This window comes from Pongo abelii, chromosome 2 (assembly GCF_028885655.2).
Source record: "Pongo abelii isolate AG06213 chromosome 2, NHGRI_mPonAbe1-v2.0_pri, whole genome shotgun sequence".
NCBI lineage: Eukaryota > Metazoa > Chordata > Mammalia > Primates > Hominidae > Pongo > Pongo abelii.
The window spans coordinates 7,943,209-7,961,700 of NC_085928.1; the positions used below are offsets into that span (position 1 = coordinate 7,943,209).

The following is an 18,492-nucleotide window of genomic DNA, read 5'->3' on the forward strand; positions in this document are numbered from 1 at the left end:
CTCAGTAAAAGCTGCTGCTTTTTTCATCAGGCTTTCCCAAACAAATCCAATTCTAACTGATCTTCCTGACTTCTAATGGTAATTGCAGTCTTTCTTACACGCTTCACCACTTGTGTAGTTTTGTGCTGTTTTCTGTATGTTTCATATATGGACATCTTATTTTCTGTCCTAGATTAATTCCTCGAGGGCAGGGTCATATGCTTTATTTGGTCTGTATAATGCTAGGTACATGGCAGATGTCTCAAAAATACTTGTCTAATTAAATTGCTTCTCTGGTAATACCCATCAGAAGCAAGTTTTCCAGGAAAAATTTAATTTTGGTGCTTCCAATTCTCAGTTGTACATGGTGGCTCTGATTTGTAATTTAAAAAAATTTAATGAATACTGAAGGTTAGCCAAAAAATAAAAATAAATAGAAATAATGAAAACATTTTTTTTGGTAGAGACATGGGGTCTTGCTGTGTTGCCCAAGCTGGTCTTTGAACTCTTGGCCTCAAATGAGCCTTCTTGCCTTGGCCTCCCAAAATGCTGGGATTACAGGTGTGAGTCACTCTGCATTGCCAAGATATGTTTTGTTCTTCTTGTTGTTGTTGTTTTAAAATTGAGACAGGGTCTCGCTTTTGCTCCCAGGCTAGAGGGCAGTGGTATAACCATAGCTCACTGTAACCTCCGATCCGGGGCTCAAGACATCCTCTTGCCTCAATCTCCCACGTAGCTGGGACTACAGGTGTGTACTACCATGCCTGGCTAATCTTTAAAAATTGTTTTAGATATGGGGTGTCACTGTTGCCCAGGCTGATCTCAAATTCCTGGGCTCAGATGATCTTCCTGCCTCGGAGTGTTGGGATTACAGGCATGAGCCATCATGCTTGGCCTAAGATAGGATTTTTAGAATTGCCTTTGAATAGAGAATGGCAGATACAGAATAGGAAACTACTTGAAAAAAAAATTTACTTATAAAATTGTGGTGTTTTCATGTACCTGTTTTATATTTCATGTTACTTTAAGATTAGAATTAATGGAATATCCATTCCTTATTCAATATGATAATGTTAAAATATTTATTGCTTCTTAAAATATTTGCCACTTTATCTTTTTTAAGTGCTGTTAATATTTTTTCCAGAATACTTTCTTTCTTGATTATAATTATTCTTGATTATACTTTCAAAAAATTAGAAAATACTGAAAAGTACTAGAAAAAAACAAACCCTACTTCTACCAGTGAGAGATGAGGGCTGTTAACATTTTGTTGGATATACTTTCAGTTGTTTTCTGCGTATCTGTAAAAGGTAAGTTTCCCCATCTAAGTTTCTCACCTTGTAATTCTTAATGTTTGCTTTTCAGCTTTTCCTAAAAGGATTGTACACCTTAGAAGTGCTTAAGGAAGAGTGATGAAGGCAAGTATCCAACTCTTTGTAGTCAGTGAAATTTAACTTGGTTCATGTCCAAACCAAAAAGCTTTGGTCACCATATTTATCAAAAAACTAAAAAATTGGAAAGAAAAACTTAAGGGAAAAAAAGACAAGGCAATTTGTATATAATTTGCTATGATTTTGTGGAGCACCCTCCTAAATGGTTGATAGATTTTAAAAACATAATTTTTTCACTTATTTCTGATACTAATTTAGAACAACTTGTTTTCTGAGTGTGAGCTAATGGCATATTAGGTCTTCAGTAAAATTGTGCTAGAAAAGTCAATTGTTGAAAATTCTGAGAACTTACCAAATTATTTGAAATGCCTGGCTGATAGGTGGCTGCGTTTTTTGTCCCCCTTCCTCACCTTTTGCTCCTTCTACCTCTCCCCTTTCACTCCTTCCACCTCTCCCCTTTTTCCTGTGTCCTTTTGCTCCTTTTTCTCTTTCTCCCTCTGGTTTACTTATAATAACTTTACTTTTCAGAGAAGCTGAGTGAATAAAAGAGTAGCCAGCATTTCCTTCTTACCAAAAAGCATTTGATAGGCTTATGCAGTTAAACTTGTTTGTGTTAAACCAGGGATCTAAAATTAGTTAGTTGGGTGGGACGCAGTGACTCATGCCTATAATCCTAGCACTTTGGGAGGCTGAGGAGGGTGGATCACTTGAGGTCAGGAGTTCGAGACCAGCCTGGTCAATATGGCGAAATCCCATGTTTTTACTAAAAATACAAAAATTAGCCAGGTGTGGTGGTGGGCACCTGTAATCCCAGCTACTTGAGAGGCAGAGGCAGGAGAATTGCTTGAACCCAGAAGGCAGAGGTTGCAGTGAGCTGAGATTGTGCCACTGCACTCTAGGCTGGGTGGCAGGGGGAGACCCTGTCTCTAAATAAATAAATAAATAGTTAATTGGGGAGTTTTATAAACTGAGCAACAGTTATTCACATTCATTTGAGCCTCTGTAAGACATACATAAGAAAAGAAGGGTGTCCCTATACAACTTTGAGATTATTGAATTTCTTTTGTGCTTGCATTCTTACTGTCAGCAATTTTATAGAGTTAATTATTGCAACATCACTATTGTTGGTATTTTTGCCACAGCATTTGACCTTGGTGGCCTTAAAGATTTTCTATTGGCCTACAGAAAATTTTAGCAGCCTTCAAAACCTTAACTAGTTTCTTAGTGCTGCTATTATGCAGATGATAGCTACAAGTGTAAGTACCATATTACATTTTATAATCAGTACAGATTGTTTTTCAAAATTATTACCTTAAAACTTGATGTTTAAAGCTCAATTTAGGTTTCTTTAGGGCTGCATGCTAAGTGAGGCTATATGCTGGTACGATTAAGGTAAGTTTTGCCTTTGAAAATCCGAGAATTTATTACTGTTTTGTTGCTTGTTCTTTGTAGCTGCGAAGATAGTCTTGGCATGGAAATTAACACCTTACTCCCAGCTTTTCCCAGGAAATGCTAACATTTCCTTGTAATCAATCATCATTTTGAATTATTTGAAAATAAATGATTTGGCCGGGTGCAGTGGCTCACACCTGTACTCTCAGCACTTTGGGAGGCTTGAAGCGGTTGGATCACTTGAGGTCAGGAATTTGAGACCAGCCTGGCCAACATAGTGAAACCGTATCTCTCTAAAAATACAAAAATTAGCTGTGCATGGTGGCACGCGCCTGTAATCCCAGCTACTCTGGAGGCTGAGGCAGGAGAGTTGCCTGAACCCAGGAGGCAGAGGCTGCAGTGAGCCGAGATTGTGCCACTGCACTCCAGCCTGGATGAAAGAGCAAGACTCCGTCTCAAAAAAACAAAAACAAAAATAAATTGTTTTACAAATGCTTGTGAAATCTCAAATGAATTTACTGACATTCAAAATGTACCACATTCTCTATTTTTTAAATAGGCAGCAACCAGATGGCCAGTTGATTCGTTTATAATAGTGCCCAAATAAGTAGATTTGCTGAGTAATAAGTTCCTAGTACCTTTGCATATGAGACAAGTAGAATGATCCTCAGCTAACCTTGACATCATTCCTTTATTCTTGCTGTCTTTTAATCTCATGGGATAAACATATTTTATACATTTTACTTCCAACAACAACAGCAAAAATCAGTTGTATTAGCTAATAATGTGCAAATAGAGGAAAAAGTAAACTACTTTTTCAGTACTGTTCTGCTGCTTTCACACCCTCCCATCTTCTCAGGATCTAAATAGCCCAGTGCAAGAAGAGACGAGTTGATATACACTGATAGGGGATTATTTTGATAACATTAGCCCTTTTCCTCTGAGGAACTCAATTCTTTCAGTAACTATTAGCCAGCAAGACAAACTCATGAGGAATGGTGAGATAATTACTATTATTTAAAAAAAATCAGAGTAACATTGTATTATGTGTTTATTTCATATTTGGTTAGAAGGGGATAATTAAATATATACACTATTGGCAAAATTTTTGCCCACAAGGAGCACCAGAAAACCGCACCAGAGGCCAAGACAGTCATTGATCTAATAAGGGCAAGGGTTCTTTCTTGGCTCTCCCAAAGGGAAAGAGATGAACAAAAGCAATGCACAATCAGGAAAAGGGTAACAGGCCACAGTGGGATGGCTAGATTTCAGTGGAGCCACAAAGAATTTGGGTGAAAGGCAATGAAACTTCCATTCTCATGGTTGTTATTCATTTGCCTAATTTAGGAACAATTTTGTGGCATTTAGAAAGTAGGAAGGTACTAGAGAGAGAGAAATGTCTTTATCCCTGTCTCCCTGTTTATGCTCCTCTGTTATGAAGAGGTTAGGTAATGGAATCACGGGTATGAAAGAATATGGACAGTGGAGCCACAATGACAGTGCCCATATAATATTTGAAAAAAGTCTTCTGAGAGTAGTCATCAGGAACAAAACTTTAGTGAGTTTGCATTCCTGTTCCACTAAACTCTAGTAGCCTTGAGTTCACAGGGAACTCTTTTATTCAGCTAATTTATGGCTTTCTAGATTGCCACTTGGTGGCAGCAAGTCCACATATTCCCAGAACAGGAGCACCATGGTGCTGCATTGGTAGTGGCTTAAATTGTTGAAAGTACTTGGTAGTGTAGGGAGTTTTAAAGTCCTTTAAACAAAAAGTTGAAGAAAAATATGGAAATAACCTCCTACATGATATTTTGCATTCTCTAGCAGCTTCTGTGCATGTATATAATTTTGTCTTATATATTTGCACAAATGCAGTACAAAAATAAACACTTTTTTTAGGAAAAATCTCATCATCTCCCATCCCCCCTCCTTTTTTTTTTTTTTTTTTGCATGTGATTTTAGTAACCATGGCAGTTGCGTTGATTTTACATCTCTTAGTTTCAGCTTCCTTTTAATTTCTTGCATTTAATACTGGTATATGGTTGCTGTTAGACCTTTCTTTTTCTCTACTTTTCTATCATACCCAGTTACTTTGCTTTTGAGTTTGTATGGATATATGGGAAGCTTCTGTCAGGGATGACACTATAGAGAAAGGGATTTCTTTGAATCTCCTTTCTTGATAGCTGGTACTAAGCAAAGCTCTAGTCTCTGATTCTGATTCTGTCTGAACCATTTACTCATATGGTGCCAGAAAGATCATTTGTGCTTCAGCAGAGAATTCAACTTACAGGATTTTTATTTCCATTCTCTTCTCAAAAGAGCAAACCTGTCATCTCTAGTTACCAGTGAACTTGATGAATATGAATGGTAACACAGACTCTGTTTTCCATTAAAATCCACATATACTTAGATTGGGATATCCATTTCTCACTGTTGTTCTTTGATTATACTGAGTTTCAGCCTGTGAATAATTAACGGTGGTTATGAATGAGAGGGATTAAATTGCCTCAGCTAGAGTAAACCTATTGAGTGGTCTGTTCTCTTGATTTCCCAAGCAATGGCTGTTGTCAACTACCATTATAGTGTCCATTCCAAGATGGCTCCTCTAATATCTAATTCTGTATATATTGAATCTTGTGGGGATTTTTGTTTTTGAACATTGCTGTTTTAATTTCCTATGGACTTGTTCTGGGCTTTTTCTCTCATTCTAAAAAATAATCATTACCCACTATCTAGAAAACTGTCTTTTAATCTTCTGATTAAAGATTGCTTAATGATAGTGCCTATTTGTTTGGCCAGTAGCATGTTTTTCTTTGTTTTAACACTGGAGTTTCTGCATGGATTTATAATATAAGGTTTTTTGTTTTTTTTTTTTTTTAACATTAGATAGGCATGAAGCCTTCGTCTCACAGCTGCATGCGTAGTCACTGTTGAAGCAAATGCCTACCTAATTTGACACTCTTGGTGTGTTTAAAAAATTTTTTTGAGTTTGCAAATAAGCATATTAAGTCTACTGATGGAGCCTTCGGGCAGTGAACAGTTATTTGAGGACCCTGATCCTGGAGGCAAATCCCAAGATGCAGAGGCCAGAAAGCAGACAGAATCAGAACAAAAATTGTCTAAAATGACCCACAATGCTTTGGAGAACATTAACGTGATTGGCCAAGGCTTGAAGCATCTCTTCCAGCACCAGCGCAGGAGGTCATCAGTGTCTCCACATGATGTGCAGCAAATTCAGGCAGATCCAGAACCTGAATTGGATCTGGAAAGCCAGAACGCATGTGCTGAGATTGATGGTGTCCCCACCCACCCCACAGCTCTGAATCGTGTCCTGCAGCAGATTCGAGTGCCACCCAAGATGAAGAGAGGGACAAGCTTGCATAGTAAGCGGGGCAAGCCAGAGGCCCCAAAGGGAAGTCCCCAAATCAACAGGAAGTCTGGTCAGGAGATGACAGCTGTTATGCAGTCAGGCCGACCCAGGTCTTCATCCACAACTGATGCCCCTACCAGCTCTGCTATGATGGAAATAGCTTGTGCTGCTGCTGCTGCTGCTGCTGCATGTCTGCCGGGAGAGGAGGGAACTGCGGAGCGGGTAAGTTTGTAAGATTTTGTTTTTCTGTTAACTTACTGTTTTTCGTACCTAGGACTCTCCAGACTTTCCTTTGGTAACTAAAAAGATATCTCAGCAAATACCTTAAAGTTGTGGTAAAAGCATTTTTCCCCTTTTCAAATGGGTAAATAATAGTTATAGCTAATGAATGAATGCTTAGAATTGTATTCCTATTTCCTTCCTAACATAGTGCTATATTTTATTTTATCCTTCTGTTAAAACCCTAAGTATATTTCATGTATTCTTTCTGTATATTTAAGAGGGTCAGTTTTATGGTATAGCAATAAAGATGCTTTGTTTCTTATTGTTTTGATTTTGCACATGGAAATGGCTTTCTTACATCAACGAATGTAGTGAATAAAGTTCTAGAATCTGAGTTTGTCTATGCTTACCATGGAAGTACACTAAGTTGGTTATAATTTTCATATACTTTGTAGTACATCAGCAGCATTCATTATACATTTTGCATGCACAGTAGAGCATATACATTATTATAGTGTACTATTAATAAACAGATTGTTTTAGGTTTACCCAAAACCAGGCATATTAAATCTAGGAGAAAATTTTTCCATATAACTCTCAGTTATGGTTAGTTGAGGCACATAGAAGAAATAGTCCTGCTAGGGTTTGAAAACTCAGGTACGCGTAGCCATGCAGGTAGTGACAATGAGTGAACTTAAGTGTTATGGAGCTTGGACAAACTGAGGAGTTCCTGCTTTGTTTAACAGGGACAATGTCTTAGCTTTAGCTGATGGTTGAAATTTAGTACTGTGGGCACAGTCTTGCCAGAGCTTCTGATTTTTTTCAAGAGAAACTGAAAATCTAGATGAGAAATCTCTTGATTTTTAACAGATATGCAAGCCACACTGAACACATTTGTGGGCTAGGTCTGCCTTGTAAGTTACCATTCAACTATCTTTCAGCATTACTTTTGTGTATTCCTTAAGGTTTTTATTTGATCATTTTCATTCTGTGTCTGCTTGCGGTACAGTTAGGTTTTTTTAATTGGATATTAAGTTACCTGGAAATATAAATACTGAGTCTAGTACCTTAAACTTTTCCTAAGGTTTTTTTTTATTGGATATTAAGTTACCTGGAAATATAAATACTGAGTCTAGTACCTTAAACTTTTCCTAAGGTTTTTTTTTATTGGATATTAAGTTACCTGGAAATATAAATATTGAGTCTAGAACTTTAAATCTTTCCTAAATATGATATTTAAAACATATAGATAATGGACAGTAAATCACTTTAAACCTGTCAAAATAATGATGTGAATTAAAATTCAAAAAATTTAAATGAAGAAAAGTACCATATATTTATGTGTATATTCATTTTTTTTTTTTTGGAGACAGGGTCTTACTGTCACCTAGGCTGGGGTGCAGTGGTGCGATCATGGCTCACTGCAGCCTTAACCTCCCCAGACTCAGGTGATCATCCCACCTCAGCCTCCTGAGTAGCTGGGACTACAGGTGCATGCCAGCATGTCTGGCCAATTTTTTTTTTTTTTTTTTTTTTTGTAGAGAGGAGATTTTGCCTTGTTGCCCAGCCAGTCTCAAACTCCTGAGTTCAAGTGATCCGTCCACCTCAGCCTCCCAAAGTGCTCAGGTTACAGGCATGAGCCACCGTGTCCAGCCTATATTAGTTATCTTTGAAATAAAAAGAATATTTGGTCACTGATTACCCAAACTAGTTGGCAGTAAAGATTGACAGTGCAGCTATATACCTTGTCTTAATCTTCAGCCTTTACCAGAGAACATTAAGGAATTTACTGCTAGTGATTCGGGGATTATAGACTTTTATGTTAAAAAGAAAAAGTGTAAGTAAAGCAGATTTTATTGGAAAACTTCAAGAGAAAGAGGGCAAAATGAAAACTTCTTTCATAACATTGTTTCTTTAATGCTTTGTCAACTTTACTAGCATATACTTACAATAAAATCCACCAGTTTTAAGTGTACATCTTGACTAGTTTTGAAAAATGTGTAGTTTCATAATAACACAGTCATTATACAGAACGTTCCCATTACCCCCAAATAATGATTTCTCATGCCCCTTGGCTGCAGTCAGTCCCTCTTACCCAACTGGTGGCCTCTGGTAGCTGCTGATCTGCTTTCTATTGCTATAGTTTTGCCTTTTCTAGAATTTCCTAAAAAATTAGATCATGCAGTCTTTTGTGTTTGACTTCTTTCATTTAGTGTAATACTTTTCAACTGTTGTGGATTCAACTGTTGTTGAATGTGTCGATAGTTTGTTCCTTTTTATTGCTGCACTCCAGGCTGGGCAACAAAGTGAGACCCTGTCTCAACCCCCTGCCACCCCCCCACCAAAAAAGATAGATGTAAACTTTGGAGCTTCTAAAGGGAAAGTTTGGAAGTTATGGATTCAGGTTCTCTATTAAGGTTAATATCACTTCAGAGCTCACTATATCATTTTCTTATTTATAGCCAGATTTAGGAAAAGCAGTGTATATTAGGCTGCAATGAGGGAAGCTTTTTGGATCACTTATAGTATAGGCAGAAGGAAAGGGAAATTTTTGTAATGCCTGGCTGTACCTGGAAGATAGAGAAAAGTGGAAGAAGTTTGAGGGAGATGTATGTGTTCAAATAAAAAGATTTCTAAGTTTGAATTAGTTGAACTATAAGCAAAACTAGTAAGGCAGGTGTACTGTTCTCCCAGTGGGGAAGAAGTGAAGTGGGGAAAAGGATAATTCATGTTGTTGACCACCAGGTGGTACCCTAGGCGAGGATTGGTAGGTGGAAGTGAGGGAATGGATGCCTGACAGGACATTGATTAACCCCCCGGGGTGATAATTTAATTAGTACAGAAAGTCATTAGGATATGGGCTAGCTTGAGCACAGTGACTATTAAATAGTGATAGTGCTCTTATAAATATTGAGCTGAATTGATAACTGTGGAAGTGGAATGGACAATAGAAGAACAGGTAGGATTTGATAACAATGTTAGAATAAAAAATTTTAAAATCTGAAGTTTGCTTGGGAGAATCAGAAAATATTGTACATTTCCACTAAACAGTTGAAAAATTGTATTTTTTAAAGAAAACCATTTAGTTTCAGTTGAGTGGCTGACACCTACTGTGAAGAGAATGTCTTGTAGGCCTTTAATAATATGGAACTGGAAAAGTGGGCATAAGTTAGAGATGAAGATGTATTTTGGCTTTCTAATTGTTCTCCCTTAAAGATACTTTACATAGCAAAATTTGATTGCCAAAGCAAGTAACTTACAGGTTTATTGACCCTACCTCTGAAGGCCAGAATGTTTATGGCTACGTCCCTTCCCCCAATACTGAGTTTCCTTTAATATAAATATGTATTCATTGGCCCCAAAGATATTTTGATTATCCTTAATGATCTCATGTGGGCATCAAATATAGTTCTTGTAAGAGTAGAAGTGAAGGTACAGATAAGCTAACTGTTCCTAACCTTGGTAAATTTGTTATGCAAAGTGTAATATCATAGGGATGCTCCTTAAAGTTTGTTTTTTTTGTTTGTTTGGTTGGTTTTTTTTGACACAGAGTCGCACTCTGTCACCCAGGCTGGAGTGCAGCGGCATGATCTCTGCTCACTGCAACCTCCACCTCCCAGGTTCTAGTGATCCACCTGCCTCAGCCTCCCAAAGTGCTGGGATTACAGGCATGAGCCACCGCGCCCAGCCAAAGTTCGTTTGTTTGTTTTTTAAAGTCTGAGTTACTTTCTTTCTGTTCAGAGCCTTTTATGATGAAGGCTCAACGTAATGGAAAGCAGAGTTCGCTCTTTAACCTCTTTTTCCTTTATACAACAAAATGGTCACAGGCTTTAGGGTAATCAGACTCTAAAGGCATATAGTATGTGACCTCATTTCTGCTTTTCCCTTTTATTCATCAGAGATTTGGGTACTTTATCAATAGCTTTGAATCTTAGGAGTAGAGGAGGAGAATTTTAGTATCCAAAGTCCACTACTCTTTGGTTTATCCAGAACGCTAATATAAGGTCTTGCTTCCAAAGAGTCATAGATAGATAGACAGAGGGATAGGCCAAGATTGTGTTTTGTGTAAGGTAATTACTAGAGCAGACTGTTTTTTTGTTTGTTTGTTTTTCAGGGATCTCAGTACAGCATTTTTTCTCAAGAAAGGCAACTTTGGCAAGTTAGCACAATGGTGAACTAAGTCGGTGTTTGTTAAAAATTGACTTATTTTGATGTTATCGTAGCCTATAATCCTGTTGGTCAATGTGAGCAGGCTAGATTTTATTTTTGAACTTTTGTACTTCAGGGTCACAATTAATATACATTATGCATTAATAGGTGTCTCTCACTTTGTATATACATCGACTTTGAGAATATGTTCCTAAACAAAATTTTAAATATATAAAATGTTATTTTTGTTTTGTTTTGTTTGAGATGGAATTTCGCTCTTGTTGCCCAGGCTGGAGTGCAGTGGCATGATCTCGGCTCGCTTCAACCTCCACCTCCTGGGTTCAAGCGATTCTCCTGCCTCGGCCTCCCGAGTAGCTGAGATTACAGGCGCACATCACCACGCCTGGCTAATTTTTATATTTTTAGTAGAGATGGGGTTTCACCATGTTTGTCAGGCTGGTCTCAAACTCCTGACCTCAAATGATCCACCTGCCTCAGCCTCTCAAAGTGCTGAGATTACAGGCCTGAGCCACTATGCTGGCCTAAAATGTTGTATTTTAAAAATTAAAGTTATGGCAAATCTTTTTATTTTGTCATAGTAACATCTTACTGGAATAAGAAACCCTGACTCAGATTTCAAAACTGTAATAATGAGGAAGCTAAGAATTCAAAAGTCTTGAGTTGCAAAATGAGTTCCTTGCACCACAAATGATTTCTAGTCAGTAGATCACTGGCTGCTGCCAAGTGACTACCAGACTCAGACTGTTAGGCCTATTAAGCTACTTTGATTAATTCTAATCAAACTCCTGATTTTACAGGTCCAGAGATGTTAAAAACCTGCCTGAAGTTATACAGTTAATTATGAGTGATGCCAGGACCAGATCCCTGGGTTCCCTCTTGTTCTGTGTTCAGCATTCTTGCCTCTTTACCTGGTTGAGCATGCCAGAGAATTGAAGAATGCCAGAGAATTGAAGAACGCCAGTTCTTTCAAGCAGGAAATAAGAAAAGGGGAAAGGAAAGTTTTTCCTTTTTTCAAAGATTGGTTGCTAGATCAGCTTGTTTGAACAAAGGCAGAAATCTAAGAGCAGTGACAAAGACTGATTTCATCACTACCTCTGGTTTCTTATGTTATTATGTATTTTTTGAGTTGGGGTTGGGGTCTCGCTCTAATGCCCAGGCTAGAGTGCAGTGGTGCAATCATGGCTCATTGCATCCTCGAACTTCTGGGCTCAAGGGATTTTCCCACCTCAGTCTCTTGAGTAGCTAGGACTATAGGCATGTGCCACCATGCCTGGTTCTTATGTTATTACTTTTAAACAACTTTTGCCATCATTTTCAGATGGGTAACAGTGGATATCAAATACTGAAATGATTCCCTAAAGTTATTTTAATCCCATTCATCATTAAAATATGAGCAGTGACATCCTGGATTCTCAGATGTCTAGACAAAATAATAACAAAATAGTTATTTACAATGCCTAAAAAATAAGGCCTCATAAATATATATAAATATATGTATTTATATTTGAGACAGGGTCTCACTCTTTCACCCAGGCTGGAGTGTAGTGGTGTGATCACAGCTAACTGCAGCCTCGACCTCCCAGGCTCAAGTGACCACCCACCTTAGCCTCTTCAAGTAGCTGGGACCACAGGTGAGTGCCACTGCACCCGGCTAATTTTTGTATTTTTTTGTAGAGGAGTTTTGCGGTGTTGCCCAGGCTGGTCTTGAACTCCTGGGCTCAAGTCATCCATCCGCCTCAGCCTACCAAAGTGCTGGGATTACAGGTGTGAGCCACTGCATGTGGCCAAGGACTCTTATATTTAGTGAGATGGCTGGTTAAATAGTCTTCATGGAGTTATTTCTGCATTGTGAGTTTGAGGGTGGGATGGAAAATAGGGCCCATAATTAAAGTTTCTTACTAACCACATAAAATGTTACAGAGTTATAGTAAGAAAGAGTGATGATGATGAGAACCATCCCTCTGTTATCTTGTTGCCTTAAGACACCAAGAAACCTGCCCTGGAAATGCTGAATTTTAATGAACTCATAAAATGAACTTTAATTGGGAATCTTTTCCATGTAGTTGATAGTATTCTTTGCAAGAATTTTGTTGAAGTGAATTTGTTTTTATATCATTATATCAGATCATTCTTAACAAATATTTGAGTGTCTAATGTATGTAAGATCCTTTCCATGTATACTTTGCAGTTTAATTTGCATGTGAGTGTTTTGGGGCAGGTCAATATCTTTAAAAAAAAATGAAGTAATTAGTGCTTAGGGAAAAATTTAAAACCTGTCTAAGACTAGAGAGCTAGTTCATGGCTGAGTCTAAGCTCTTTGCACATCTACACATCTACATCTACATCTACATCTACACATCTACAGCACAGATGCCTCAATATTGATAGCTTTTATCATGTACTTACTGTGGGGAGTGTAATATAAAGGCAGAGAATATAGATCTTAGAATGATACAGACTGTCAAAAAGTTGGTAATCTGCCAAGTAATTTTCCTAGAACACATAAGAAAAAAACTTGAACAGTTGGTCTTAGTTAAAATTGAAGCAAGATTTGAGGCTTCATAATTAACTCTTAAAGTAGAAACTTAGATGAAAGAAAAAAGTCGGTTTCCCACTGCTTTCCTTATGTACTATCAAAAGGCCACAATGAAATTGCTGGAAGTCGCCACCTCTTACTAACCTCCAAACAGTGCTTAAAAGTAGGAAGTGAGAGGTAATTGGCTGGTTTATCTTTGCTTCCATGCAGTCTTACTGGCCTGTAATCTGGTGGTTAATAGCATTGATTGTTTTTAATTCTGTTGTTTTTTTTCTGCCAAGTTGCTATAACCATCTGGGAAGGGTAAGATAAGAGTGCTGGAGCGTTGTCCAAAGAAAGTTCCACTTCTCCTTTTGAGCCTTTCTTTAACACAAATCTTAGATTGGGAGAGATTTCTACAGTTGTTTCATTTATAGCTCTCTAACATTCTCCCTAAACGGTTGTCTGGCCTCTCAGAATCTCCCAAAGCAGCCTATTCTACTTGTGCCTCTGTTAGACAAATCTAATATATTAATCTGAATCTGGTACCCTGTATTTCTCCAGTTAGAGCCAATCAGAATATGTAATGCCTCTGCAGGCATGAATTGCCTTCACATTGTGTCTCTTCCTGAATAATCCCTTCTCCAGACTAATAATCCCTAGTCCTTGGGATATTCTTTTTTTTTTTTTAATTTAACATTTTTTGATCCAGGCATTTTAAGTGTTTGGGATGCAGTAGTGAATTCTCACTACAAACAACTGTACTGTGAAGTATTACTATCTCTATTTTTATAAGTGAAGAAACAAGATGAAGTTGGAATGACTTATCATGTTTACGCAATTGGTAAGAAGTTTGTAATGGATGTCAGAACCAAGTCTTTCTAGCTCTAGAAGTCATGCTTTTGACCACTGCTCTTTGCTACTGTAGGTCTTGCCAAGAATAATCTAGTAGGCGTCTTCAAGGCCTGAAGTAGATAGTTCAAGGAGAAGGCTCATCTAAGGAATGGCATAAACACCTTCTAGGTAAGAGATTCTGAGGTTCTTTGGGATATTAAATGAATCCGTAGCTTCCCTGGGTTCCACTGGGAAACTTGACGTCAAGTAGATTCTTAGCTGGGTTTGGTGGCACACACCATTAAATTTGTGGTTTCAACAATTCACTAAGGACCCCAATGTCCATAAAAAATATGGAGTGTTTCACGAGTTTTTGTGTCATCCTCTTCAGAAGCCATGATAATCTTCTTTGTATTCCAATTTTAGTATATGGGCTGCTGAAGCAAGCCCCGGGTTATTCATTCGCATCATAATTTTGAGTACTTAGTCATACTGGTCCATCAACTCTAACTGTTCCCGTTCTTTAGCGTTCTGCTTAAATTCTAGTCTCCAGAACAGAACACAATGCCGAGATCTGATTACAGTAGTGAATAGAACTTTCCTAATTCTGAAGTATTATATGCTTATGGTCAGCACAACTCCAGTTTGAAATTGTTTTTCCTTTTTGTGATCTGACTTACATTTCATCTTTCATTTTTATTTGGCATAAGTTGTAGAGTTTAATTCAGAGTAATTGAAATTTTTACAGGCAGTAAAATAATACAGATGCTTAGTCATTTTGAGACTGTTAGTAAAAAGACTTTTTCTAGAGAACTTAACTTCTAATTTCTAATATATTTACTTTTAAGAATGAGAACCCTTCACATCTGTAATCCCAGCACTTTGGGAGGTCGAGGCGGGTGGATCACCTGAGGTCAGGAGTTCGAGACCAGCCTGGCCAACATGGTGAAACCCTGTCTCTACTAAAAATAAAAAAATTAGCCTGGCGTGGTGGTGCACACCTGTAATCCCAGCTACTCAGGAGGCTGAGGCAGGAGAATCACTTGAACCCGGGAGGCGGAGGTTGCAGTGAGCCAAGATTGGGCCATTGCACTCCAGCCTGGGTGACAGAGTGAGACTCTGTCTCAAAAGAAAAAAAGAAAGAAAGAAAAAGAATGAGAACCTTTCACATTCTACATTTTATTTCATTTCGTCTTAGGCTAGTCAGGTGAACTGTTTGGCCTGGAGAAGGAACAAAGAAATCTGTAACTGGTTGTGATCAATTAGTTGTAAGCACTACTGCACTTGGACCAGCCTCAACTTCTACCTGTTTAAATTGGTGTTAGAGATGAACCAAATGTCACCTACATCATTTCCCAACACTGATGCCATGTACTTCAGCACCTCATTTTTCTTACTTTGTATTTATAGTATTATTTATTTAATGTATAGCCGTATTCTTCAGAATAATTAAGAATTGTGGCATGTTGAAGAATTCAGTCATTTATTAGCCCTTCAGATATCTTTGTTTTTTTAATCAGTGCTCAATTTGTTTGCAGAAAGTTTTCTTTAAAACTTTTCTTTAAAAGTTTCTTTAAAACGTTTCTTTAAAAGTTTCTTAGAAACTTTTTTAAAGAAAATTTAAAGTTTCTTTAAAACTTTTCTTTAAAAATTTCTTTAAAACTTTTCTTTAAAAATTTATTTAAAACTGATGTCTGCTGATCACAGAAATTTAAAGAAGTTTTATTTATTTTTTTTTTTCTTAAAAAATAATTCCCAGCCAGGTGCTGGGGCTCACGCCTGTGATCCCAGCACTTTGGGATGCTGAGGTGGGCGGATCACTTGAGGTTGGGAGTTCGAGACCAGCTTACCAACATGGTGAAACCCCATCTCCACTAACAATACAAAAAAGGCCCAGCACGGTGGCTCATGACTGTAATCCCAGCACTTTGGGAGGCCGAGGTGGGTGGATCACCTGAGGTCAGGAGTTTGAGACCAGCCTGGCCAACGTGGTGAGACCCCGTCTCTACTAAAAATACAAAAATTAACCGGGCGTGGCACATGTTTGTGGTCCCAGCTACTCCAGTGGCTAAAGCAGGAGAATTGCTTGAACTTGGGAGGCGGAGGTTGCAGTGAGCCGAGATCACGCCACTGCACTCCAGCCTGGGTGACAGACCAAGACTCCATCTCAAAAAAAAAAAAAAAATTAGCTGGGTGTGATGGTGCACACCTGTAATTCCAGCTCCTTGGGAGGATGAGGCATGAGAATCACTTGAACCCAGGAGGTGGAGGTTGCAGTGAGCAGAGATCTCACCACTGCACTGCAGTCTGGGTGACAGAGTGAGACTCCATCTAAAAAAGAAAACAAAAAATTCTCAGCTTAACAGAAACTTCAGCCACTCTGAAAATCAAAATATGAAGATGTGGGATAGTCTCTAAGGGCCTAGAAGGAAGAAATTCTTGTTAGCAATTTATTTCCCTTTGGATAATAAGATAGTAAATATTCTTTTCTGTCAGATTTTTTGATTTGGTAATTTCATGATCTTAAAGTTCACAGATATTATTAATTGATTGAGACAGGATCTTTCTTTGTTGCCCAGGCTGGAGTGCAGTAGTTTGATCACAGCTCACTGCAGCCTTGACCTCCTGGGATCAAGCGATCCTCCCACCTCAGCCTCCCAAAATGCTAGGATTAGAGATATGGGCCACCACACCCGGCCGACTCTTACGGGTGAAAAACAAAGATTTTTACTTTGGTCAATAAGGTTGTTTTGGTTTTAATAACAGTTGACACTGTGCCCCAGAAACCTGATTCAAATGTGCTTGCCTTTTTTTTAATTTAAATTTTATCTTTTAAAATTGATATATAATTTACATATTTTGGGGGTACATGTGATCATTTAATACATTTATATAACTTATGAACATCAAATCAATGTAATTGGGATATCTGTCACCTTAAATATTTGTCTTGTCTTTTTCTTTTTTCTTTTTTCTTTTTAGACAGGCTGTCGCTCTGTCACCCAGGTTGGAGCGCAGTGGTGCAGTCATAGCTCATTGCCACCTCAAATTCCTGGCTCAAGCAATCCTCCTGCCTCACCCTCCCTAGTAGCTGGGACTACAGTTGTGCACCATCACACCTGGCTTATTTTTTATTTTTTGTAGAAATGGGGTCTTGGTATGTTGACCAGGCTGATCTCAAATTCCTGGGCTCAAGCAATCCTCCCATCTCAGCCTCCTAAAGTGTTAGGATTACAAGCCTGAGCCATTATGCCTGGCCTTGTCTTTTCTTTGTGCTAGAAACATTTGAATTATTATCTTCTATAATCACCCTACTGATCTATCAAACATTAGGTCTTATTTCTTCTATTTCTTCTGTCAGACCCCGTTTATTTGTACCCATTAATCAACCTCTCTCCTTCTCTCCCTCTCCCTTACCTTTCCCAGCCTTTGGTAACCACTAGTCTACTCTTTATTTTCATGAGATCCACTATTTTTTAGCTCCCACATATGAGTGAGAACATGTGATATTTATCTTGCTTGGCTTATTTCACTTAACAAAATGAGCTCCATTTCCATCCATGTTGCTGCAAATGAAAGGATTTCATTCTTCTTTATGGCTTTATAATATTTCATTGTGTTTGTATACCACATTTTCTTTATTCATTTGTCCACTGATGGGCAGTTACATTGATTCCATGTTTTGGCTATTGTGAATAGCGCTTGCAAATAAACATGGCAATGCAGATGTCTGTTTGATATCTTGATTTCTTTTCTTTTGGCTATATACCCAGTAGTAGAATTCCTGGGTCATACGGTAGTTCTATTGTTGATTTTTAAAGGAACCTCCGTAAAGGTTTCCATAGTGGCTGTACTAATTTACATTTCTACCAACAGTATACATCCCCTTTCTCCACATCCTCCCCAGCATGTTATTCCCTGTCTTTTTGATAAAAGCCATTCTAACTGGGGTGATGTGATGTCTCATTGTGGTTTTGATCTGCATTTCTCTGATGATTAGTGATATTGAGCATTTTTTCATATACTTGTTGGCCATTTGTGTGCCGTCTTTTGAGAAATGACTATTCAGATCTTTTGCCCATTATAAAATTGAATTTGTTTTGCTATTGAGTTGTTTTGAGTTCCTTATGTATTCTGGTTATTAATCCCTTGTCAGATGGATAGTTTGTAAATATTGTCTCCCATTCTGTGGATTGTCTTTTCACTTTGTTGATTGTTTCCTTTGCTGTGCAGAAGCTTTTTAGCATGATGTGATCCCATTTGTCTGTTTTTGCTTTGGTTGCCTGTGCTTTTGAGGTCTTACACTGAAAATCCTTGTCCAGACCAATGTCCTGTAGCATTTCCCCAATGATTTCTTCTAGTAGTTTCATAGTTTCCAGTCTTAGATTTAAGTCTTTAATCCATTTTGATTTGATTTTTGTATATGTTCAGAGATAGGGGTGTAGTTCCATTCTTCTGCAGGTGGTTGTCCATTTTCCCCAGCACCATTTATTAAAGAGACTGTTCTTACCCCATTGTATATTCTTGGTGCCTTTGTTGAAAATGGGTTGGCTATAAATGTGTTGATTTACATCTGGGTTTTCCATTCTGTTCCATTGGTCTGTGTGTTTTTATGCCAG

General features: G+C 38.0%; 1 protein-coding gene and 1 non-coding gene across 16 annotated transcripts in view; one reads left to right on the forward strand and one right to left on the reverse strand.

Moving 5' to 3' along the window:
• TMCC1 (transmembrane and coiled-coil domain family 1) overlaps positions 1 to 18,492 on the forward strand; it is a 247,588-nt gene that overhangs the window by 60,584 nt on the left and 168,512 nt on the right. For 7 of the 15 annotated variants that reach the window (XM_024244922.3, XM_054550518.2, XM_024244924.3 and 4 more), the window contains 2 exons: positions 1,345 to 1,397; positions 5,649 to 6,354. In XM_024244922.3, the coding sequence (XP_024100690.1) occupies positions 5,779 to 6,354 (576 nt within the window). In that variant the 5' untranslated portion in view covers positions 1,345 to 1,397; positions 5,649 to 5,778. Of the gene's footprint in view, positions 1 to 1,344; positions 1,398 to 5,648; positions 6,355 to 13,967; positions 14,063 to 18,492 lie in introns of those variants that run through there. The other 8 variants (XM_054550524.2, XM_054550523.2, XM_054550525.2 and 5 more) reach the window with 4 other exon arrangements.
• On the reverse strand, positions 14,221 to 14,323 carry LOC112132838 (U6 spliceosomal RNA). Its single transcript, XR_002914558.1, has one exon. It is a non-coding gene; the product is annotated as a U6 spliceosomal RNA (small nuclear RNA).